This window comes from Ascaphus truei, chromosome 2, assembly GCF_040206685.1.
Source record: "Ascaphus truei isolate aAscTru1 chromosome 2, aAscTru1.hap1, whole genome shotgun sequence".
NCBI classification, from domain to species: domain Eukaryota; kingdom Metazoa; phylum Chordata; class Amphibia; order Anura; family Ascaphidae; genus Ascaphus; species Ascaphus truei.
The window spans coordinates 146753471-146778964 of NC_134484.1; the positions used below are offsets into that span (position 1 = coordinate 146753471).

General features: G+C 42.4%; 1 protein-coding gene across 7 annotated transcripts in view; it reads right to left on the minus strand.

Moving 5' to 3' along the window:
• Positions 1 to 25494, minus strand: part of SPIRE1 (spire type actin nucleation factor 1) — a 177679-nt gene that overhangs the window by 92044 nt on the left and 60141 nt on the right. For all 7 annotated transcript variants that reach the window (XR_012799079.1, XM_075585396.1, XM_075585397.1 and 4 more), the window contains one exon: positions 4221 to 4460. Coding sequence is in view for 6 of the 7 variants with exons in the window: in XM_075585396.1 (XP_075441511.1) it covers positions 4221 to 4460 (240 nt within the window). In the remaining variant the exon portion in view is untranslated. The remainder of the gene's footprint in view (positions 1 to 4220; positions 4461 to 25494) is intronic.

Below are 25494 nucleotides of genomic sequence, written 5' to 3' on the forward strand. Positions count from 1 at the left end.
TCATCCCATTTGTTTATTTATTTTTTTATTTAAAGGAGGATTTCTTATTGAACACAATTGCTACTAGAGGAGACTTTATTATAGAACAAAAAAAGTTGGGGATTCTAACATTACCTTTTGTTTCAGCACCATCCCTCATGCCTCCACACTGTAAGCTCTCACGGGCAGGGCCCTCATTGCCTCCACACTGTAAGCTCTCACGAGCAGGGCCCTCATTGCCTCCACACTAAGCTCTCACGAGCAGGGCCCTCATTGCCTCCACACTGTAAGCTCTCACGGGCAGGGCCCTCATTGCCTCCACCCTGTAAGCTCTCATGAGCAGGGCCCTCATTGCCTCCACACTGTAAGCTCTCATGAGCAGGGCCCCCATTGCCTCCACACTGTAAGCTCTCATGAGCAGGGCCCTCATTGCCTCCACACTGTAAGCTCTCATGAGCAGGGCCCCCATTGCCTCCACACTGTAAGCTCTCATGAGCAGGGCCCCCATTGCCTCCACACTGTAAGCTCTCATGAGCAGGGCCCCCATTGCCTCCACACTGTAAGCTCTCATTTTCAGGGCCCTCATTGCCTCCACACTGTAAGCTCTCACGGGCAGGGCCCTCATTGCCTCCACACTGTAGGCTCTCCCTAGCAGGGCTCTCATTGCCTCCACACTGTAAGCTCTCATGAGCAGGGCCCTCATTGCCTTGTTAAATCTGTTTGTGTATGTTTGTCCTTATTTGTATGTCATTCTGTTCATGCAATTTACACCAGTCTGTACCTTCATTGTACCGCGCTGTGGAATATGTTGGTGCTTTACAAATAAACAATAACAATAATAATTCGGTCAGCTAGACTCGTATATGGCTCCTTGAGGGGATGTTAAAATGCTAAAGCAATGGGAGAAATACAAAGCGATACTTTCCATCGACAAATTGGCAAAAATCGATAACCCGAAAGCATGAAGCGGATCTGTAATGTGGGTTTCATTTTATGACGACAATTGTAGATTTGGAATTAAACAAGAGATACAGAAAATTACCAAATCACCAAAAGAAAAAAAGCTCGGCAATAATACTACAGCGGCTACAAATCGGAATTACTTCTAGAAAACATAGGTTCATGTGCACACTGGGAAAATATTTAATTTGAGGTCAGTTCTACATTCAGTTTGTACGAGCTAAACATGTGACGAAATGATGGATGCTTCTGAAAATGGAAAGCACAGCCAAATGATGTGTCAAGTCGTTTCTTTTTGATCCATCATTATTTATTGGGTCTCTTTTGGACAAACAACGTTGCCACGGTGACAGATGTGAATGTCAATACCCACATGACCCTTGCATCCGGTTTCCATGGCCACCACATTAAAGTCTCAAAATCAACCCCACCAGGAATCGTGTAATGTGATCAAGAGCAATTACTTGGCATCATGTGTGCGGTAACAAGTCAAGCTCCAGACGCTCCACGTTCATTATTATTACTATTATTAATGCAGGACCCCAGCAATTCAGGTATGATGAGTTCTGTGTATTCACGGGCACATATTGAAAAACAAATGAATGACAATGGGCTTCAATCATTACACTGTGGAAAACAAAGCACATATACTATATGGACAAAGAAAGGCAGAGCGGACATACAGTAGAGGGGGATTCAGAGAGCAGCTAGCACAAATAGTTGGGAAGAATAGTAAGAGGGTTGGAGTGGGTGAAGAGGGGAGGAAGAGTGAGGTGACAGATGGCAGCGAGCGTATGGACAAGGGGCTACACTATAAGAGAGAGGTGGAGGGGGATAGACCTAGGGGGATAGGCGGGTAGAGGAAGTCAAAATGAGTGGGAAAACAGAGGTGCTGTAGGGGAGGTGGACAAAATGAGACGGGTCTAGAGAGGCTACGAGGATCAGAGAGAGGAAACACGGGATGTGGCAGGAGGTACACAAAGAGAGGCTTCAACACCCTGAGGGGTTGGAACACAGACAGTACACAGGCTATTTGAGTGGAACACAAAGGAACGCCATTCTACATCCAGTCTTAACCATTTCTCTGCCAGAGGGGCCTGCAACACATTAAATAGCGAATAACTCTTTCATAAAATACCAAATCTGCCATTTGCTAGTTTAGGCATAAGTAAAACTCAGCAAGTGCCTGGGCCTCAGTTAGTCTAAGTGGTTACTATTCAGAGAAATATCTGCCCATGTTGACAATATTCTGCAAAAGATGTTTCATATGGTGATCCACAATCGGCTATGTTTAATCTACACTCACACGATCATGTAACTGAATGGAACATTGCAGCATCTACATTACACCACACACACACACACACATACATTTTCCAATGGTGTCCAACACAACCTGGGACTGACACATGCAGATTTCCCTTGTTGATTCCTCCTTGTTATTGTTGATAGTAATTAATTGGTAGTAGCTAGTTGAGCTGATGGGTACAGGCAGGCATTACAACCAGCATCCCTAGATAAAGCGGCTTTTAAGAGACAAGCATAAAAGATTCTCGGATATGCATTCTTTTTGCTGTGCCTTAGACGAGTGCAGGCACAATAATATGAAGGAGCAGCTCTCAGGTAAGAACACTGAATTTGAAGTGTATAATTCAAGTTTGAATCCGTTCTTTACACAGCATTGGGCAAGTCACATTATCTCCCTGTTACTGAGGCCACACAAAATGAAGCTCTTTCAGTGTGTCTACAAAATGATACGCACTACTGCACACATCAGTATTACATAAGCGGGAAACACATTTACTAGCGAATGTTTTTATTTTATTTTGAATAATTTCTAGCTGTACAATTTAGTTTTTTTATCATTAAAATGTAAGTTGTGAGAATGCTGGTGTTTTAAAACGGTCCCCAAACTACTAGAATTGTGGCAGACAATTGATTTGATTTGTGATTTCCGATGCCCATACTCCAAGATAAAAAACAAAGTGATATATTCTCTGAAGTGTACTGTTACAGGCAGTAACCACAGCTGGAAGGAGTTTATACGTTGTTATTTTGGGTCATTTTCTATGTTACTGCAGCTCCGGTTCAGTTGCCAGTGCTTCTGCTCCCTTTATGGAAACTGGCCATCAAATCTAGTTGGTCAATAAGAAGCCACAATGTGCTTCGGAACCGTGGTGGCCAGGAAGAACCCGGTAACTACAACGCTCATGACCCATTCACTGGCATGGGCTATAAGATTTCTCCTGGTGCTGGTGGCTGATGACATGGCACCGCTTAGTAAAAATGGGCTAATGTCTATAAGTCAAATGGCAGACATCCAATGCTCCTATAAAACTCATTCAAAGCAGGTATAACATGACAAAAGCGTGTGCTTTAAAACCACGCACCTGAACATTATGACCACTAATTACACCAAATAAAACATAGGTGTGTGTGTGTATAACACACCCTGGATGCAAGATGCTTTTATAAAACCCTTAAGCCTGGCTCTCAGGGTTTATGTAGCATTCCGCTAAGCGGGTGTGTTTTAAACCTCCGGCTGTAAACTCGCCCTTGCATTGCTCTACAAATAATAGGCAGGAATGTACACATTCCTTTACATTTAACCAACATGTCTGCAACATCTTCCCAATCTTAATAATAAAGAACCAATTACAATAAATAAATAAAAAACTAATTTCTAACATGTACTTTCCATCCACATGGAAATGGAGTGGTACTGTGCACCTGGCTTACACTTGGTAGGTGGAGACATAATAAAAATCATGTCACAGACACAAGTCCAGGCTGAGCTTCTTGTGCTCTAAGGAAGAGCAAAGACAATGACGGAGCGGTTTTGCCATACAGGACTGTTGTCCATGACACGTTTACATACATATAAGAAACCCGCCATGTGCGCCCAGAGATTGGACCTTTAAGTAAGCCCAATCATGCATGCATCTTTCTTTCAGAACCACCAAATCTATGTCAAAAATGTAAGAAGGGGTGGGGGGGAGAGGGGGAATACTCTCTGGACCCTTAAAAAAAATAAAATATGAAAATAACTGAAACTATCCTGCAAGAATGGATCCCAGCGGTGGTTCCTACCAAATTAACATTTCACTCACATGAAGATACACTCCAAGCTCTTATACTTAAACTCCTGTTTTCCCCGTGTATAGGTTGTGTGGGGCTGGGCATAGAAACATTTAGCTGTACAGGAGCGTTGGTACATTTTGAAGACCGGTAAAATGCATTTCCTTCCGTCATCCAAAGAACATGTGAAACGCATCACGTACCTTCATGACGTTTTTGTAAGTGGGCCTGAACTCCATCGCTTCCTTTTTACTACCGTCCTCATCTTCTTCCTCGTCCAAAGCATCGTAGCCCTCATCGTTACTCCCGTCAGTCTCCGCTGTGTTGGTCATGTTATCGATCAGCTGCTCCAGGGGAGGACTCAGCTCCCTCTCCTCGTTCTCCTTCAGGCCATAGTCCAGTGCTTTGTAAATGATGATGCCAAGGGATTCAATCACCTGAACCTGTTTAAGGAACAAAAACGGAGCGTCAAACAGTGAACAGTTTTACTGCAGTCACATAGATTCGAATGATGTTCTGGGCCCATCATTTCCTGTGATGAAATAGGACATAAAATAGGGAAAAAAGCTTAATATGTAAAAGACAAAAATAGTTTTTTTTTTTGTTTGTTTTTTAAAGAATAGCGATCTGCTCTATGTTATTTTACTTAACGCCTTCCCTAGCAGAAAATCCCATTGGTGCTTTCACTTTTGGAAATGAGTTACAAGTTGAATTTTTTATGGGGCCTCTGAAATGGGGGTGTTTGTCAATCCGGCGTTTTCTTCACTCTTCGCCCATCCTGTCCTTATGAGAAAACCAATAACGTTACGGAGATGTGGGGAGGAGAGACTGGCTGTACAAGCACTTGCTGATCACACTGACATCACAAAAAAGGGAGACCGGAAATCAAACTTCTCCCAACTCTAATAAAAATAAAAATATATAAAAATTAATTTTTTTTAAAAAAAAGATTAGGTGTCAGATTTGGGTAAAAAAAAAAAAAAAAAAAGGCATCACCATGATGAAATTACAAAAAGTATGTGAGGAAGGCAGCACTCCACCACAAATAATGTGAAACAATAAGAAAATAAATGTTGTGGTGTACGGGAACAGAGAGGGACCCCTAAACCCCTCAAAGTAATAACCAATAAATCTATATAATGGTTCCCAGCGCTCAGTATGAAAAAACAGACACAAGCCTCAATGTCTGAATCAAAATGGTATATCCAAGAGTAATACAGATCAAAAGCCAACCCTAATGGGGGCTAGGTAGGAATTTAGCATTGAACTAATCAGTAATCAGTAAATAATGGGTAAAAACAAAAACTGATTACTGATTAGTTCAATGCTAAATTCCTACCTAGCCCCCATTAGGGTTGGCTTTTGATCTGGATTACTCTTGAATATACCATTTTGATTCAGACATTGACGCTTGTGTCTGTTTTTTCATACCCTGATGAAATTAGTTCAATTTGGTCCTAGGAGAGATTGTCCCTTTCAGTATGAAACATGTACTTCTCCTTTCCAAACATCAAATGTACAAATAACCTCTAAAAGAAACTCACTAGCTATTGTTTTTTTGATAGCATGCACGCTATAGTGATCAATATCAGAATGACGCTGCTGTAGCCACCTCTGCGGCTGCATTATTGGGACATTACAATAGTAATCCACACCGCTTACCAGCTTGTAAGGATTTTCCCAACCAGCTCAGAAAATATAACCTCCCAAACCAATAAGAATTGAGAGAGTTTTTATTTCAGCTTATCAACCAGTCATACTCGAGTATAAAGAGAATTCAAGTAGCCTAGTATAGTAGTGATCATACTGTATGTCCAAATAGGAGTTTCCCAGTTGAAATTATTTTCAAAGGAAATCCATAAAAAGTTACTCCAACCACCAGGTGCAAAACAGATAACGTGAATTAAAAAAATAAAATATATGAATATAACTTTTAGATTTCTTTATAGTTAAAATCACTTATTCTGATAGTAAGGACCACAAATGTATTATTATTATACACAAAAACTGCAGTCATCTACACGCAGAGGTCCCCAACTCCAGTCCTCCAGGACCGCTAACAGTGCAGGATTTAAGGATAGCCTCTCATTAGCACAGGTGGCCCAATCATTTTGACTGAACTGTGCTCTAGCAGGGGTATCCGTAAAACCTTGGGCTGTAAAGTGCTCCCCAGCACCGGGAGATGCCTTATGGTAGAAGGTGGTTTAGATTATATGGGCCGACTTGTATAATTCAAATAATTCAATCTTCATTACATTCTCTTTTTTCCCCACGAACTATACACAGCAGCACCCATGCCTCAGAGCTTGCAATCGGATTATTACCAACGGGGACACGGAGAGAACGCTGCTTGCATAAAGCCACTTGAAAGCTGCGATAAATGCAGGGTGTATCCGCTAAGTATCATGTACAAAACCATGCAGGCCTCAGTGAAGCAAATTTATCTCAACTTCAGCTACCAAATGGTAAATATTTCAATCCAGTATAACCAAGAGTAAATGTATTGGAGGCTCCTCCAGCACCCATAATGTATCGGCGTTACTACTCCCTATTTTGAGAGCAGTGTAGTAAACTACTTATGGTGGTATTATTACACTACAAGTGATGGGAACTTCACGACTACTCCAATTCACAGCACAAAACGCCACTGATTGACATCCCAGAAAGCAGCCACACGTGATTTGTAAGGCTGGAAAAATGGAAGAGGAAAAATCCATCGGTGGAGTTTCATGTTCCTCAAACCAAGACAGGAAACATAATAAGTTACAACCAGAAACATCTGCAAAATGCCCTCTAACCAAATTGGAATAGAATATTTAAGTAATAATCCCCTCAGAACAGGGCATTACTGGCCAATAATGCCCTGTTCTGAGGGGATTATTACTATTATAGGCTAAATGTAGGCTTATTTCATAAATAATAGACACTTTTGAATAGTTAAATAGATTTTTTTATTAAAATAAAATGGTAAATACATGAAACCACCTCTATATACACTTACACTGCAGATATCTATATCCACACACTGCCGCCCCCTCTGTGTACACACACACACACACACACACACACACACACACACACACACACACACACACACTCTGTTGCCACACACACACACACACAACACAGCACCTCTACACACACAAGCACACACACACACACACACACACACACACACACACACACACACACACACACACACAAGCACAGCACCTCCTCTACACTCACGACACAACCCCTCCTCTACACTCACAACACAGCACCTCTACACACACAATACAGCAGCTCTACACACACAAACTCTGCTGCTACACACACGCTACAACCACAAACACTGCTGCTGACACACACACACACACAGGAGCTCTATACACACATAGTAGCTCTATATACACACACACACATTAGCTCTACACACACACAAACTGCTGCTACACATACAATAATCTACCCATGTGTGTGTGTGTGTGTGTGTGTGTGTGTGTGTATGTATAGGTGCTGTGTTGTGTATAGCGGTGCAGTGTTGTGTGTGTGTGTGTGTGTGGTGTGTGTAGAGGTGCTGTGTTGTGGGTAGAGGTGGGGGGGGGGTGAGTGCAAAGTTTAGTAAGTGGCTGCATTTTTTATTGTGGCTGCAGTGTGTGTGTGTGTTGTGATGTATGTGTAGCAGCAGTTTGTGTGCTGTGTTGTGTGTAGAGGTGCCGTGTATAGAGGTGCAGTGTGTGTGTGTGTGTATGTTGTGTGTGTAGAGGTGCAGTGTTGTGTGTGTGTGGGAGGGGTATGTGTAGAGGTGCTGTGTTGTGTGTAGAGGTGGGGGGGGGGGAGAGTGCAAAGTTTAGTAAGTGGCTGCATTTATGATTGTGGCTGCAGTGTGTGTGTGTGTGTGTGTGTTGTTGTATGTGTAGCAGCAGTTTGTGTGTAGAGCTGATGTGTGTGTGTGTGTGTGTGTGTGTGTGTGTGTGTGTGTGTGTGTGTGTGTGTGTGTGTGTGTGTATAGAGCTCCAGTGTGTGTGTGTATAGAGCTCCAGTGTGTGTGTGTGTGTGGTGTGTGTGGTGTGTGTAGAGGTGCTGTGTTGTGTGTGGTGTGCTGGTATGTGTGTGTGTGTGTGTGTAGCAGCAGTTTGTGTGAGTTGAGCTGGTGTGTGTACACAGAGGGGGCGGCAGGGGGCTTCGCCTCGGGCCTTCAACTCTTCCAGCCAGGGCATTATTGGCCAGTAATGCCCTGTTCTTCGGGGATTATTACCTAAATATACATAGAATTAAAGAAGCCGCGAAACATACCTGCTGCAAATGGGAATGTCACAAGAACACTTATGTAGAAGGTACATTCTGTATTTTGAGAACACTTAATCGAGTGCACAGCAATATGAACCACCAATATGAAGAGGAAGACACAAACCATGTATTTGTCTTCCTGTGGTGAGGTTTCGGCCCTCACATAGGGGTAGATTCCTCAAGCGCCGGTATGGGTTAGCTCTCCCGATCTGGCATTAACTCCCATTCCAGTCAATGGATGTTGACGCTGGTCAAGATGAGCTAAGCCGTACCTGTGCTTGATTCTGCAACACAGACCTATACTGGTAGAATACACGGCGTGTCGGCTTCTGCAGACTGATATCCTATTACTTTAACATTTTCAGTAGTATTTACTGCTTCTAAAAAAAAAAAAAAAAAAAAAAAAAAAAAGGCGGCAAAAACTCCTTCAGTGATCGAGGGGAAAGAAACCATTCAGAAACACGCTTCAGTCCCTAAATATTCTTATCAATAATGACAGGAACTGACAACAATCTTACGAACACAGACATTTCCGGCAGATACGGCCATTGGGCTACACCAATCTGACTTCTTATGGCCACAAAATCATACATCCCTTTATAAAAAAATGTTTTTTAAATGATATATACACATAAGCACGCGGAAGATGCCTTCACAGCATTTTGAATAAGGGCCTCAGAATGCTAGGTCAAATTTCATACAATTTAAGTAGTGTTGGCCTGTGACTATCCCAATTACTCATGACCTCTGACAGAGCCTGCACCATTATGTCTGCTAGAATACAACTACTGCACTGTTGTGTCAATATACAGTATCTAAAATCTATTATGTGTGACTAAAGTGAATAAAAAAAATCAACACGGGTCTCCTTATAACCGTCTCAACAAAAAAATGTTTGAAATATACTGTACGTTCTGTAATGAAGCCACAACTAAAATGAAACAAGTTATATTATAAATTACACTATATTATAACACCTCCTTTCATATCTGCTACCTGTGCAATATATTTGTATCATGTTATATATGTATGGTCACATACGTATCAGTTTTTGAGTGGTTGTCCTGGTGTCCTGAAAGGCAGAGTAAAAAGTCTAATTTGTACCAGTTCTGAAATTGCCGCGCCAAACCCCTTGGAGCGGCAAATTAAAAACCAGAATATATGAGTTATATATATGTATATGTTTTAGTCCCCAGCTGTGAGGGAAGGTGTGTGTGTGTCTTGGGGGGGGGAGGTGTGTGTCTGGGGAGGGGGCGGGGGTTAGGTGGCATGTATATCTGGGGGGTGGGAGGTGGTGCGTGTCTCTTGTGGGGAAGGTGGTGTGTTTGTGTCTCTTGAGGGGTGGGATGGTGGTGTATATATTGGGGGGTGGTGTGTCTTGGGGGGGAAGGTGTGTGTGGAGGGGGGCATTGAGTGAGTGAGCAATAGAGGAGGTGAAAGAGAGGTGGAAGAGTGAGAGGGGAATGTGACCAGGGCAGTGGCGTACAAGAGAGGAGAGGAGAAGAGAGGAGAGAAAAGAGTTGGGGGTAAGTGGTAGAGAGGGGAAAAGAAAGCGAGAGGAGGGTAGAATGAGTGAGAGAGAGGGTGGGTGCGTGAGTGAAAGAGGGGTGAGAGATGATTAATAAATAATTTTGTGTTTTGTCCCGGTTTGTCACTTTAGAAAACGTGTATATATAAGGTGACTATATTTTTAAATAGGTGCATATAGCCACAATAAGTTCACGAGAATAGGGGCTTGCATATGCCACATATCCCAGCCGAATTAATGGATTTTTGGCCTTCCCTGCTGCGGAGGGATGTTTGCTGCATCCAGACGCTTAAAGATATATAGTAACAACCAACTCCATTTCCCAGCTATAGTACCTGCAATTTGCTTATGAACAAATAGGATGGTGCAACTACTCTGTAATTATGTAACTTAGAAGGAGGTGACATCACGACTGTAAAACCCTGCTCCTTATAATTAAAGGGAATAACATCGCAGTTTACCGCAGAAAGAAATCCCAGTCATGTGGGTGGTACAAAGCTGGCTTAACATTTATAATATTTGTAACGTTTATAACGTTTGTTTCAATTAAATGTGGTAACTAACATGGAGCGGCGCAGCCTCTGTACGTAGATTCTGCATTATTGTGGACGGTGTCTGGTTCAGCAACGCTACGGTCACATTTCCCTTCCCAGAAACAACAAGCACAGAAGATACAGGGCATACAGTATGGCAAAGTAAATATTGCCAAATGAGCGGGCAACTTGGGGTTAAATACTTGTAAATTTGGTTATCTGAGCCAAGGCTTAAACAGCACAGCAAATACTACAGTGTGCAGTACCGCAGGGTCGGCCTTACCTTTGGCGGACCCCTCCTCCTGCAGCATCATGACATCACGGCGCGTTGTCATGGCACACCACGTTGCGACAGCATGACAATGCGACGCTGCACAAGGAAGGCCGCTCCGCATAAAGTAAGATTCCCCCTGCGCGCACCTTCCCCAGCCACACACCCACTCCCCATCATGTCCCGTCCTTGGAGTGAGCAGCGATGCGGTCCTGCGCCAGTTCGGGGACTCCCCAGCTCCCCCCCGTCGGGAGGTGGCCGAGGAGGGAGAACGGGGCCCCCCGAATGAGCGGGGCCTAAGGCAGTCGCCTTGCCCTCAGGCCGGCTTCTAGTTACGGCGCTCGTACATCACGGGGGAGGAGAGAAACGGACAGGACTGCACTACCAGGCCTCGGAAATCTCATTCTGCAGCAATATCTATCCTCAAGGAATAAATCAACTGGGCCACGGCAAGATTACCTACGTGATCAGAATAGTCACGTGAAAAGACAAGCTGCACTCTACCTCCTAGTATTTGCAAACTTCGAACATTAGGTTTTAAGCAGTAATCTGTGGCGTTCAGTTTATTACCTCCCTTGGCCCCCACCCCACCCCCCATTATCTGAATTTGGAGGTCACACGAAGATGAACTGACATATTGTTTTTATTTTAAGTAGCACTTTAAGGCAGCAATACCACATTTCCCCCCCCTCCCTTTTTTTTCTCATTTGTATATGTTAAGCGTAACAAAGTATAATTCTACATTCTTATCTAAACTGGAAATCCTGTTATAAATCTGTAAAAATCCTGATTGTGTGCCTAACATAATGGCCGCCTTTCAGTTTCATTCAATCCTTCCGTCAGTGTAACTCAGCAGCTACAATGTATTTTGATATCACTAAGGTGACATTATCTATTGTTACAGTTTGCAGCTCAAACTGCTGGGAATATTGACAACAAATGATCACAAACAGGAAAGTGTTACAAAGATTTTGCACTGCTGGGGAGGTGGGCTAAACCTGCTATAGAAATCAAAGGATGCTTTAAAACTCATTAAAAATGGCATTAAGAGTGGAAAGAAAACAGTCACTATTATTTTATACTACAGAACTGATTTAAAAAAAAAAACACACAACATTTCACATGTTTTGCTGCTTTAAACAAACAGATACCTAGGAAAGCAGGGGTTTAGCAAAATATTGCAGATCATACTAATCGGGGGATGTGCTTTACGATGCCACATCAATGTGGAAATATATTGTACAGAGCTTTGAGGACAGGAATTAGAGATAATAAAGCTACATTATGTGGCATGCTACTTTTCACTTAACCCCTTCAGTCCGCGCTGGGGGAAGCAGGTTAATACACAGGAATCTGAACCTAAGCACTTTATATTTCGTAGATCTAACACCCCAAAGACTACCCCTCCAGACGAGATCAGAGACACAACATTCTGGACTGACAGCATTGTTACCATCGAATGACTGACATTCTTTACTGTGAAAAGCTGCTCAGTTACAAGGAAAGTATTTCCTCCCCCATCCCCGCCTCCTCTTCAAACCAATGCAGACAGGCATGTTTGTGAAGGGGTTTGATAATCACTCACTTATTCATGTTATGTAATACCTTTCCCTGCAAGAAAACACTGCTACATTCCCTGTCCAAATCTATAAAAAATGTTTTTATTAAAAACACCTTCTCTAAATCATTACTGGAGTAAGGGTTCTGTCGGACTAAACAAACCAAAAACTATTATTACACAAGTTTTTTATGCATGTGCAAAATGTCACATTTTTAAAAAAAAATTATTATTTTGAAACCAAACTGCGAGCTTCCAACAATCCTTATACATTACAGATTTATTTATTTATAAAATATTTCACCAGGAAGTAATACATTGAGAGTTACCTCTCGTTTTCAAGTATGTCCTGGGCACAGAGTAAAACAAAATAATACATGGTTACAAATACAGTTACATAAATGAACAAGGTATACATTATATACAAGACATTGCGTGCACAGTTAAAGAAAATATATATTATGAGCGTATGAAACAGTTACAGACCAGATTAAAGTGTGAGACAGCCTTAGATTTGAAAGAACTTAAGCTGGTGGTGGATATGAGAGTCTCTGGTAGGTTGTTCCAGTTTTGGGGTGCACGGAAGGAGAAGGAGGAACGTCCGAATACTTTGTTGAGTCTTGGGACCATGAATAGTCTTTTGGAGTCTGATCTCAGGTGATAGGTGCTGCATGTGGTAGGGGTGAGGAGCTTGTTCAGGTAGCTGGGTAGCTTGCCCAGAAAGTATTTGAGGGTGAGACAGGAAAGGTGAACTTTGCGCCTAGACTCTAGTGATGACCAATCTAGTTCTTTGAGCATTTCGCAGTGATGTGTGTTGTAGTTGCATTGGAGGACAAAACGACAAATTGAATTGTAGAGGGTGTCAAGTTTGCTAAGGTGGGTTTGAGGAGCCGAGCCATATACTATGTCTCCATAGTCAATAATTGGCATTAGCATCTGCTGTGCGATATGCTTTCTGACCAGGAGACTTAGGGAGGATTTGTTCCTGTAAAGTACCCCTAGTTTGGCATAGGTCTTGGTTGTCAGGGTATCAATGTGCATCCCGAATGTTAAGTGGGAGTCAAACCATAAGCCCAGGTATTTAAAACTAGTGACAGGTGTTAGGGTGGTGTTAGCGTTGGTTCTATCTATATGTTGGATATCATTGTATTTGTTTTTACTCGTTATCAATAAGTTAAAGTCTAATTATTAAGATGGTCAAAAACCCTGTGCCTGTATTCATTATCCCTAGAGATATTTTTAAATTTTGCTCAACGTTTGCTACCATCGCCAGGAAAAGAAAAAAACAACCATGCTTAAATTATTAATTCATATTTATAATGCGCCAACATATACTTTCAATTAGCACCCATCTGAAACTGGATCGTCCTAGAACCTGCTAAATAACAACCTATAACAATTTGGATGTAACCACGTTCTAGAATTTATTTTTACAATCCCACCAAATGTTAAAACATTGACACTCAAAAAACAATCAATCATTTTAGATAAAAGCCATTATTTTAACATTATTTCACGTTTTACTAAAATCAATACGAATACATTTTACCATCGACTATATATTTTAGCAAGTGGTCTGTTCGCTATGCATTTGGACACCGCTTAAGATATAAAAACCAAATTTTGCATGATGGTTCCCGAGATAAAGGAGCAGTTTTTGGAAATTGCATACATCCTATTTTTAATTCTATGAGTTAATACAATTCCTCTAAGCAAGTCAGCCACTGGGTGTTGTACCTGGTAGGTTACAGTATGTATCTGGCACGTGACATTATAATGCACATAGCCTGGTGGCAGATGGAGACTCAGATAGACAGACGAAGAAAGAAACAAGTCAGTTGGCATGTGAAGAGAAAGTAAGAATGCTGGAGAAGGAGAGCGAGGCAGAACGAATTGAGGACATCAAAAGTTATTATTAAAAGAAAGTGATGAGAGGGGCAGAGTGGGTGAGGTGGAGAGGTGGAGAGGGGGAGAGGGGGAAAAGGTTAGCTCCGGAGAATTACCGAGCAATGCCAGGTACTTTCAGCTAGTGCTTCATAATTAGCTATTTATGGAATGGCTATAAACCAATTACATTGGCTACAAATTAATTATTCTAGTGGTTCAGATGGAAACTTGTGAACAGATGACTTTGCTGTAGTATAAATAAATAACGACAAATCATGATTCTTGGAATCCAGTGATTGAAGCTGCATTTCAAGACATAACAGGCAGGTCACAATGACATTTAAAAGTATTCAGTCCCAGCTAAATAAAATAAAGTGTTCTTGTTCACACTAAATGTCATAGCACGCCCATGCTAAGGACACTACTAGGACACAGTGCTAGTGAACAAATGTTACACAACTCCCTTCTCAAGTTCATTTCTTTGTATCGTCCATATTAACTGCTCACTAATGTTTTATCTGATATTTGTAAAAGCTATGACATTCTCCTCTACCACCTGCTTTCCCCATCAATGTGATCAAGACATCTGAATTTACTGCAAAACCAAAATCATATTTGTGCAGAAATCCTGCCTTCCTACTACCTAATTGCATCCCTCTCTTTATCAGTAGCCGCTACAGCAGCTTCACCCCCCATCTCCCAATGAACTTCCAGGTATTGTGGTTGCAGGCCTCTCTTTGTCCGACAATGGTAATTTCTTCTTGTGATTAGTCCGGCCCACTGCGATTGTAGTTTCTTCATTTGTGATAACATCACAGACTTCTATTTGCTTCTGAGTCCACTCGTACTTTACCCGGTCTCCTCGGTAATACCCAGAAGACACCACTTCATGTTTCTTTGAGTGGTCTGAAGCTTCTTAACTGTCTTCGCATTTAGGGTCCAGATTTCAGATCCATACATGTGCACAGGCAGAATACAATGGTCAACCACTTTCCTTGAGGCAAAGTGCATTGTCTTGTTTATTCCAAACGAACTCCACTCCATCTTCATTCTCCTATAATTTCATTTGAAAGGTTCCCATCCATTGATACTTGCTGACGAAAGTAGACATTGTCTTTGACTTCAAGTTCTATTATACTTATTTCGATGTTTGTAGAGTTGTCACATTTGTTGAACATCACTTTAGTCTGTTCTTGCTGAGATTCATATGAAGGCCCACCTTCTTACTTGTTTCGACGAGTTCTCCGATTTGTTGCTGAAGGTTTTTTGGACTTGTGGTAAAAAATAATGTCGTTAGCAAATCGTGACAAGTATTCACATATGAGTTTGATTCTTTTTTTCTTCTCAATTCGTGTCTTGAACAACTCAAGTGTTGCTGTGAAAGGTTTTGGTGACATGGTGTCTCCCTGTTGCACACCCATGCTTGGGTCTTCATGCAATCTATAGTAGATGTGGAATTCTCGTAAATTATCATATCAATGTACGCTTCTTCAATTCTGTCTTCTTAATACATTTCATATGGCTGAAGTGTAGACAGGATCAAACATTTTCGTAATCTATGAATCCTTAAATGAGTGGTAGATATTAATTACTATGGAAAATAATTATTGCAAAACAACGATGTGGGTGAAGAGTGCGAACAACAAGGCGGAAGAGAGGCCAGCTTGCAAGCAATTTCGGGAAAACCAGAATGAAATGCCGATAAAAAAAAAGGTAGGTTTTATTTTTTACAGGGAATCATCCACAGCACAGGCGTTGTAAAGGGACAGTCCTCTTACGCGTTTCGCATTGCCAAGCGCTTTATCAAAGAGTGACTATCCTTGAAACTAAAAGCTTATAAATGTGCTCGGGGACTGCAAATTTGGTTGATGGCTTAAAACAAGATGATGTATTTTGCCTATGGTTTCTTGTGGTTTGTTTTAATGCTTTGATATGTTGTTTTTGTTTATTTTTTGTTTTTAATTTAGGAGGTGGTTAAAAATGAACATTTTCTTATTGAAAATAATGGTTTTGCTTACCAATGAATAAATAGTTGCTGTGTGCATGTAAATCACAGCTCAGAATTATTTGGAGTGTTGAGTAATGCTGTGCTTCAGTGTCACAGCCCTGCAGGGGAAGTGCATTCTATTCCATGCATGGAAAGAACCAATCGCAAGGACGGGTCTATGGGTTTAAATGTAGGGCAACAGATTCATTTCTTTTGTACTTGTTTTTTTAGTAAATGGCATCAGACAGCTATAAACATAGCTCGTATACACGGTTTGCTAAACATTGCGAGTGGTGCAACATCTTATAGCTGCTCCCTCATGTATGAAGTCACTGGAGTCTTCATCGTCTGACAGTGAGGTTGTGATAAAGATAGAGAAAACACTTGATTTTTTAAATTATGCTTAAATATTCAAGCAATTAATTTATTTATAAAATGTTTTACCAGGAAGTAATACATTGAGAGTTACCTCTCGTTTTCAAGTATGTCCTGGGCACAGAGTTACGATGACAAATAATACATGGTTACAAATACAGTTACATAAATGAACAGGGTATACATTATATACAAGACATTGCATGCACAGTTAAAGATAATATATATTATAGGCGTATGTAACAGTTACAGACCAGATTAAAATGTGAGACAGCTTTAGTTTTGAAAGAGCTTAGACTGGTGGTGGCTGTGAGAGTCTCCGGTAGGTTGTTCCAGTTGTCTTATGAATGCAAGGGAATTGATCAGTTTAGACAGCATGGAGACTTGTGAAAAGTTTTCAACAAGCAGACGAGTAATTTGCATGCGTAATTTAACGAACCAACATTTATCACGGCTATCAGAAAGCACCTGATGCATTTTCTGTGACTTCCTCCCCAGCCTCCTGAGACCCCGAGGCTCAAATCGAGGAGGAAATCACCATTGGTTTTATTCTGCTCACGCACAAGTAAAACATTATTTACCTTAAAGGCAGAACCTTCCAGTTCCAAAATAGAGGCGATTACATTGCTCACAAATCACTGTACTCTTGTCACTGAAATGACACAATGGGCAGCCACCCATGTGATCAAGAAGAACAGAATGTTTGCAAGGATAAGTGAGAAAGCAAGAAGTGTCCCTGCATTGTGACTCAGGCCTGGCCAGAATCAGAGCTGAGCCAGACACCTCTTCTCACGAGAGTGCTCTCCTACAGGAAATTCACAGGCTTTTATGCAGCATAAGAATAAAGACAGGGAGTATACAGGGTATGTAACCATTACCTGCACAATATTTACTTTGCTTGTCTTGTATATTTGTAAAAAAAACAAATAAAACAAAAAAAACATCATTTAGGACAGAAAACAAAGAGAGTGGCTTATTCTATTGACGGTAAACTCTGAACAACTATCCTGTTATGTAACTGGACCATTGTGTCATCTCGGTTACATCGGGATTCTGAAGAATTTTTTTTAAAGATAAATTATCCATTTAACCAAGCACTACAATTGCAATTGTTAGCCCCAAAGATCATCCTCCAGAAGTCTGTTTATAGTCCCCCTGGTTTAATAAAGATTGTTAACATACTTAATTGGCCCTTTACCGCTGATTCTGGAATGTTACTATATTCTTTTAAAGCTGCAGTCCAAGTAATATCCTACATGTGTTTTTTTTTAAAATAAATCATTTATGTACTATGAGGAAATACTTGTAGCATTTAAAAAAAAAATGTAATTCAGATTTTTTTTTAATGTATTGTAATGTAACAAACATTTTTTATGTCAATAGCAACCATTTAGTCACATCCCCTTCCTCTTCTGAAACAGGCTTTGGTGCATCCCTTTTTGAGCCCTGCCCTCTCTCTAGCAGTGCACCAATTGTACCTAGTGTCTGCCTGGTCACATGACCTTCCCCAAAGAACTTGCATCTTTGGTCTTCTGCTGCACTGACAGCCATTTAGTGAACCCCCGAGCCGAATCTTCGCCGATCAATCACAGGAGAATGGATCGATCTGCAACTTAGCGAATTACTATCCTTGTGTAGATTGTATTGATGCACATATTAAAGGGAGGGGTGGAGGGGAGGGAAATGGCAGCTTGGACTGCTTCTTTAAGGCCATTAATCCACACTGAAAATCATAATACTAAGCTCAACAATGCAAACCATATACATTTGTTTTACAGTAACAATGCCAGTTGCTAATTATGAATCCAACGAGAATCCTAGGAAGAAGCACTGCAGATAACCGAGTCAACAAGAAGAGCGCATTAGCCATTTTATTGTGGAGCTAACAGGGTTAGTGCTTACCCAGAAAGAGCAGCGTGCCACAGCTGCAGGTTATATCAGAGCAAAGAGCAAAGAGCAGCGTGCCACAGCTGCAGGTTATATCAGGGGCGCGCGATCTTTCCATGATGCTTCCCTCCCTGCTCGCGCCCCCCCTCCCTTACATTGTCTCTGGCGCCAAATGACGCAGAGGGATCGCGTGACCCCGCGGCGGCATTTTACGCCACGTTGCCATGGCGATGTGTCGCCCGAAGACAATATAAGTTAAGTTGCAGAGGCCTCACGCGATCCCCCGGCATTTAGATGCCTTGGGGGGGGGGGAGAGGGAGGGGGTAAAGAGCGCGGGTACCCCCTCAACCGCCGCGCCCCCCCTGAAAAATCTTGCGCCCCCCCCCCCATTTTGCGCACCCCAGGGTTATATCATTATGAGCAACTTTGTTGCCAGAGGAGCCTATAAGACACTGTTTTTGTATAAAAACACAAAATGTTTTATGACAAGTCAGCTGTTGATTTTAGTCCGTTTCCCCAAAGATGCTCATGTTCTGGAGCAGGGGTGGGCAACCCGAGTCCTCAAAGGCCACCAACAGGCCGTGTTTTAAGGATATTCCTGCTTCAGCACAGGTGGCTCAGACGATGACTGCACCGCCTGTGCTGAAGCAGAGATATGCCGAGAACCAGAGCGGTTTGTGGCCCTTGAGGGCTGGAGTAGTCCACCCCTGCTCTAGAGTGCCGACTGGACCACAGAACAAATAGTGGAGCGGGCCAGGAGCACGAGTGTAGACTGGCCAATAAAATGATTGTGAGGAAGAATGCATTGAATAGGTTAAAACCTATGAATATAGTCACATGGGCACTGAGCCCATCATCAGCATGTTTGTATTTGTATCGCATCTTTAGGGGAACTGCTGCATTCATCTGTTATATCGTCAGTAAAACAGGTACTTTCTTGCACCTCCCTCTCCCAGGTCCAACCCACTTCAGCTTTAAATGTAGTTCATTTTCCCTGAAACAGGATTCCCCTTTCCATGCCTTTCCATCCCCGTACTCACTCCTTTCTTCCAAGGCAGGGCTACTCTATTTTTAATCTGATTACTTTGCGCCTGGGTCCAATTTGAATTGAAATGGGACTTTTGGCGGCAACCAAATCGCCACCGGCGCTCTGCCACCAGAACAACTCACCGCCGGTCGACTTTGCCGCCGGTCACCTCACCGCCTTCCTGTGGGAAAATAAAAAAAAATTGTCTCCTGGCGGCCACGCCGAGTGTCCTGCTGGTGCCCTGCGGCTGGGGAGATCAAAGGACATTTAAAGATGGCGAAAGGCAGCGAGGGGACCTGCGGTAAGTAGTTCTGGCAGCGTAGCGCCGGTGGCGATTTGGCAGTGGCCAAGCGTTTGGCATCGGCCTGGATAATGCACAACTTTTACACCCCTTTTTTTGGGGGGGGCTACTTCCACACTGCCTGTGCGTTTCTGGAGACATCGGGTTGGCACACAGTATTAGGCACAGAGATTTTCCAGCTCACCGGTTACTTTTTCTATTTTTATTGTGGGCATGTCCTCAATTACCTTAATATTTCAAGAAGAAAGAAGCCAACACTCGGGCAATAAATAAAACGGTATCCTAGCATTTCCCTATTCATAGGGGATCAATGAGCTTTATTGTGGCTGTAAAAACAAACAAAAAAAAAAAAAAACCACCACGCCACCCTCCTTTAAGGCTATGCCAGATTTGCAGATCAAAGACAAGATTTCCATTCAACAGACACCTTTGACATCTGATGCGATTACGCAAGCAGAAAAGGAAAATAGAAAACGTCACTCTAAATGCCTCCCCCGTGGCTCTAGCCGCAGCCTCGTTAGTTGGTTTAAGCGCACTAGATATACAAACATGAGTTTTTTGTTTTGTTTTAGAAAAAATTATTTCCATCTCAATCCCTCTGCGGCTTGGAACTTGTATAGAGACTGCTCTCTGAGCCAGAAACATCCAGGGGTAGCAAACTCCAGTCCTCAAGAGCCACAAACAGGTCAGGTTTTCAGGATATCCCTGTTTCAGCACAGATGGCTCAGTCAAAGACTGCCCCACCTGTGCTGAAGCTGGGATATCCTGAAAACCTGACCTGTTTGTGGCTCTTGAGGACTGGAGTTAGCTACCCCTGGTTACATCACACACATGGGCTTGAGTACTGACTTTGTAGCAGGGGTGTCAGGTTCAACTCCCCATGTCAGCTCATTGTGACCTTGGGCAAGTCCCTTTCTCTCTTATAAACTATGTGGTGGGGACTTACTGTACCCCGTCCACATATACAAGACAAAATATATATTATTACTTCTAATAAACTTATCTTAAATGCACCGATACTTGGTTAGTTTTACCCATGCAGTAAAACCCCCTCAGGGGGACGAAGGGATTATTTGTGAAAAGTTAAAATAAGTATAAATATTATGAATACACAAGAACAGGAAACCTAGTTTCAAAGCACGCAATCACTGTGATGATATATGAATTAGTTAAAAAATCATTTATTGTCAGCAATGAATATAAAATAATGGCTATTAAAATCATATAACCCTGTTAGTGACTGTGATCGTAATAAAAAGTACTATATAAGTACTTATGACCATACAGATATATCAAAATGATGACCAAGGTAAGTCATCATATGACTACTATAAATATAGATAACCCCTAGATAAGGGCACAAAGGGGAGAGTATATACATACATACACACAACTGACTAGCTGCTGGAAGATACTAGTATCCAGGTGTAGTCACCCTGTGAAAAACGATCAAATGATGGCTCTTGTGCTAATTAAAGCACTGAATGTGTAATTGCAAACACAATAGTGTACTGTCAAATGCACTTTTATACCTGCACTGGTCTATTGGGTTACCAGTGCTGATATCAGTAGAGGTGCCTGCATAATGCACAATGAAGGATATATCTTGGAATCCAAGGAAGGCTTGATCAATATTAAGAACCACAGATCACTAAAACCCACAGCAATCCTGTGCACCTACAGTAGTAATCGGATTAAATAATACAGATGTAAGTGCAGAGGTGTCAGATCAGCACAGTAGCTGATGTGGATCACAATGAGTGTCCAATTAAGCCCAATTGGTAGAAGGCTTCAGTTGTTAATCTGGCAGCAGTGTTGTGAGTCTATGTATTGCACACAGTAGGAGTATGTTTGTTAGTCCAAGTGAAAGATGTAGTACCTGCTTCAGATATAATACATTCCCCACCATCTGCGCTGGTATTACCTGGATGTATATATAGGGAGAGATGCAATTGACCAATAGATCAGAATATTGGTGTTGGCAAAAATGCTTCGCTAGGTTCAACACCACATCTAAGAGGAGAGCCTTCCGGCATCTGCAGATGTAAAAAAGCAAACTGAAGAGAAGATTAGGATCACTGGTATAAATCAAGGTAAATAGCTAGATAGTATTCACGCTCCTGAGTAAAACGTTCTAATAATTGCCAAGATGTATTCCGCTACATAGAACCATGAATCTGGTAGGACCGGCAGAACACTCAGCACCCGCACTGATCATATACGTCATATCAGTGCGATGTCTATTATAGACGTTACGCTATAGCTAGCAAAGATCAAAGCGGATGGCTTGATTAGTGGCAGCTCTTGCATCAGTGCTGATCGTATAGATCATATCAATACTGATGTCCGTGGAGCCGTGCCTATACCAGCATGAATTAATCTCAGAGCGTGGCCTACAAGGTGGATATTGTGAACCTTTTAATTTGGTAAAGAGTCACTAATAGCAGGGTCAGGGGAGTGGTACAAAATCCCCCAAAAAGAAAACAGAGCGCTCTGCTCTCGGTGGTATTCCCAGCGAGAGCGCTACAAGTGATAAAGTAGATACTTAGGCAGGACTCCGCAACATTGTAACTATTTTCTGAGAGCTGCGGTCTAAGGCTGCGCTTATAGTGCCGGCGATAGCAACGTCGCGTCAAAACAAATGCTTAAAGTAAGCGCCACGCGACGGCTTGGTCGCGATTGCTGGAAGTCATCTCAATTTGATTGTTTCAGCGACCGCAGCCCGACGTCTCTGTCACTATAAGCGTAGCCTAAACTGGAGCGGGGTATTGTGTGTGTTGCTAGAAATATAATGACTAAAGATTAGGATTATAACATGCGCGTGTATTGTGTCCGTCGCTGCTATTTCCATGTGTACATGTATTCCCCGATGAAGATGCCCTCTGCATTTAGATGTTAGAAATGGCAAAATCACCGACACGCCTATCATTTCTTATTTTTGGGATGCCCGGAGTTTAATTGTTACCACCACAGGCCGTACGCATGCGTGGAATGGAATACAAGCGAACAGCCAGCAATACAAAAACACGCCCGCATCATTCTATGCATTCAGCTGCGTGTGGGGGAGGGGAGGTTGTGTGGCTATAAAACCACAGGAGGCTGGATGGGTTAGAAAGCAACGAGACGTTGTGGAACTCCGTGAATCATCAACCAGTACTGAGATTTGATATTGTCTGAAGTCAATAGCAGTTTCCGGACGATTGAGGTGTGATCGGCCACTTCGCAACTTATTGCATAAGCCCCGATGTGTGTGGGATGGGAGATCAGAGAGTCTGAAACCAGGCGACAAGGAAGCTACATTCATTGATTAATCCTGCGTTCCTGCCAATAGAAATATATGAAGATATGGCAGGAGCAGAACAGCTGCGGTATAGAGTAGCTATTAAAAATCTACAGATGTCAAAAGTAAACTGAAGAGAAGATTAGGATCATGTATATATCGTTTTAATAGAATAAAAGCTATGTAAATATGTACGGGTGTGAATTATTGTCACACTAGTTGGATTGTATAATCCCCTCAAAGCACCAGTGCTAATGTGACTGCGGTTACATCTCAAACATGATTGGGTAGGTGTGTGTGTAGGGGTGCGTGTAGGGGTGTGTGTGTAGAGGGGTGTGTGTGTGTGTAGAGGGGTATGTGTATGGGGGGGAGGGTGTGTGTAGGGGTGTGTGCAGGGGTGTGTGTGTGTAAAGGCTCCATTGGGAAGCTGAAAAGTTGAGCTAGTAAAGACATTTATTGTACCATTTGGTGCGGAGGCATTCCAGTTACCCCTCCCCCCTCATTGTTGGCTGTGTCACTGTGTGTGTCAGTGTGTATCCGTGACAGGCGCACATTCTCAGACACGTTCACAAAGACAGACTGGCCCTCTCTCACATCTCCGCCTAGTCTGGTCCTATTTCCATCCCTGAACACACACACACACACACACACACACACAATCTTTTTCATTTGAAACAAATTGTGATTTACTATAATCTCTCATCCTTATCAGTCATCATTTGGCTGCCCTCCCCCCAGGATACACATCCCTCGTTTGCCAGCTGAGGCCCAGCCCTACAGCGGGCACGTCGCCATCCCACCGTGTTGATTGGACCTGGCTGGTCCCGCCCTAAAGTTATCTCAGTGATGACAACAATCTGTGTGTCACATTTATGGCAATTCATTCATAGCCACCTGACCTGTACGATGGTTGTAAGTTCCCTCCTACTGTCTCTGTACATTCTTCCTACCTACCAATTAGATTGTAAGCTCTTCGGAGCAGGGACTCCTTTTCCTAAATGTAACTTTTATGTCTAAAGCACTTATTCCCATGACCTGTTATTTGTATTATTTATATGGTTATCACGTGTATATTACTGCTGTGAAGCGCGATGTACATTAATGGCGCTATATAAATAAGGACATACATACAAAACAAATGCAAAACCAACTAAATGCCATGAGCTAAAAGTCAAACGTTGCTAATTTTGTACCTGTGTAACTGAGGAATGCGACAAACAATTGTAACATGCATTATGATATTTGCTCAGTAAATTATTGTTTATAAAAGAATTACATTTTAATTTGTGCATCAACTTTGAAAACTTTACAATAAAACCAAACATCAACATTCGTTCTGTTTGCTTGGTGAAGCTCTGTCATATTTCCCACACGAGCCACCATTTTGGATTTTGGCTGACACCTTGAACCAAATCCACATGTAAAAATACTGTTGTCAGCATTATTTCTCATGTCTCTGGGACACTTTCCTTTATCACACATGGCATGGAGTAGGCAATGAGCCGCCATTTTGAGTTATTGCTGCCATCCTCAAATCAGATCACATGACTTTCGATGTTCCTGGCACCCATATGACAAAAATCAAACAAAAGCAGCTGCGGTATAGTTTTTGCACACTGCTTCTAAGCCAGCCCCTGTACTAATTGGTTATGTGCAAGCTCCTGACAAGTGCAGGATGTTTCTAAATTCAGTGATCATTACAGTGATGTACCCGGCGGCTTTTCAGCTACCCGGAAATTAACCGGACCCGGCAGCTGGAAAGTGGACCCCTGCGCCGGGTATCCGGGTAATGTCAGGGTTGTTGAAAAGTATCTTTTACTTACCTGCTGAAAGCCTGCGCGGACATCTGAACAGATAAGCAGAGGTGCGGGGGCGGTGGGGCAGCATCAGCGGTCAGTGTGGAGCCCGCGCGGGACAGCCGGCTGTGCAATAGGAAAGCTTCTTCTCCTGCTCCGGTCACATGGTCCCAGCTCACAGTGCAGTATGGAGTCCTGCAGCTCCCGCGCGGACTCCACACTGACGCTGATGCTGTCCCACCGCCCCCGCACCTCTGCTTACCTGTTCAGATGTCGCCGCGGGCTTCCTCCACCCCAAGTAAGTGAAAAAACGGGTAGCCGGGTACCCAACCGGATACAAGGCACCACATTCTCCGGGTACCCATTACCCGGTTTTAAAAAAAAATATGTAGGACCCGGTCCAACACTAATCATTACTGTGCTCAGTTTAGATCTTTGGGCTTAAATTTGCATAAACCTATTATACTATATGGAATGGAGAATGGAAAATGGAAAAATGAAGACAATTCTACGAGCAGTAATAGAAGAGCCAATAGATTAAAAGATAGGCTGTGTAGGAACCATGGTCATTCTGGTAGTTTAAAGGGTTTCCTTCTTAACACTCATCATTAGGTACTAGACGTAGGATACCAGTATTTAAATTACAGTATTAATTACATGGTGTAGGTTTTCTATGGGATTATAACAACTTCAGATAGACTTCTAAGTCTTCCAAAGGCGGTTGCTTTGCCCAACAGACTGATCTGCTGTACACAATCAGTCTACCTTGCTTGTA